The sequence below is a fragment of the Acanthisitta chloris genome, unplaced genomic scaffold, assembly GCF_000695815.1.
Source record: "Acanthisitta chloris isolate BGI_N310 unplaced genomic scaffold, ASM69581v1 scaffold32247, whole genome shotgun sequence".
In the NCBI taxonomy this organism is placed as follows: Eukaryota; Metazoa; Chordata; class Aves; order Passeriformes; family Acanthisittidae; genus Acanthisitta; species Acanthisitta chloris.
Genome location: NW_008681482.1, coordinates 12,966 through 13,626, shown reverse-complemented (window position 1 = coordinate 13,626; position 661 = coordinate 12,966). Strand labels below are relative to the sequence as shown.

The window sequence follows — 661 nt, the reverse complement described above, 5'->3', positions numbered from 1 at the left end:
AGCCCTTTGGTGAAACAAGGAATACGAGGCCACCACAGAATTTCAGCCCCTGGAGTCAAACATCATATTTAGAACATTTGGAAAGGAAGAAAGTTAAAGCAAAGGAAAATAAAACCCAACAAAAAAACCTCAAACAAAAATACAATTCTTGCATCTTGCGCAATGAAACAGTTAAAACTTTTTGGTGTTTTCAAAAGAAATCCCAACAGACAGCCTGGCATAACTTTATCTGCTTCCTAAGGGAGAGATGCCCACTTGACCCATGACTCAGGACACCATGTGCACTGGACATGTTCCATCCTTACGTATGTCTCAGCATTCCTCCATTCATAAAACCGAATCACTAGATCCTTCCTGTTTACTCTTCAGCCTGAAAGGAAAAACCAAAACTGAAGCTAGATGGAAGATAGCCAGAGGGAGGAGAAAGTTTTCACAGACTGGAGGCCAATCTCATCAGCTCCACGAGCCTGGAAAGTGCAATCCTCAGTGTCGCCTCATTTTCACTTTCCTGGCTGGGCTGCCATCTTCCTCTTCCTCGTCACAGTCCTCTGTGTACTCGTAAGACCTTCGCCAATAGTTCTCGGAGCTGAAGTTGCTCCGTCTCCTATGTTTTGGTAAGAGGACCGAGCGCCTGTTCTCCTCTTTATCCATTTCTAGAATC

General features: G+C 44.3%; 1 protein-coding gene across 1 annotated transcript in view; it reads right to left on the bottom strand.

The window, feature by feature from the left end:
* Positions 1-483: 483 nt before the first annotated feature.
* Positions 484-661, bottom strand: part of ALKBH5 (AlkB family member 5, RNA demethylase) — a gene marked incomplete at its 5' end in the record, with an annotated part of 13,139 nt that continues 12,961 nt past the window's right edge. The window contains one exon of the mRNA XM_009078130.1: positions 484-661. This exon is cut by the window's right edge and continues 5 nt beyond it. Coding sequence (XP_009076378.1) covers positions 484-661 — 178 coding nt within the window.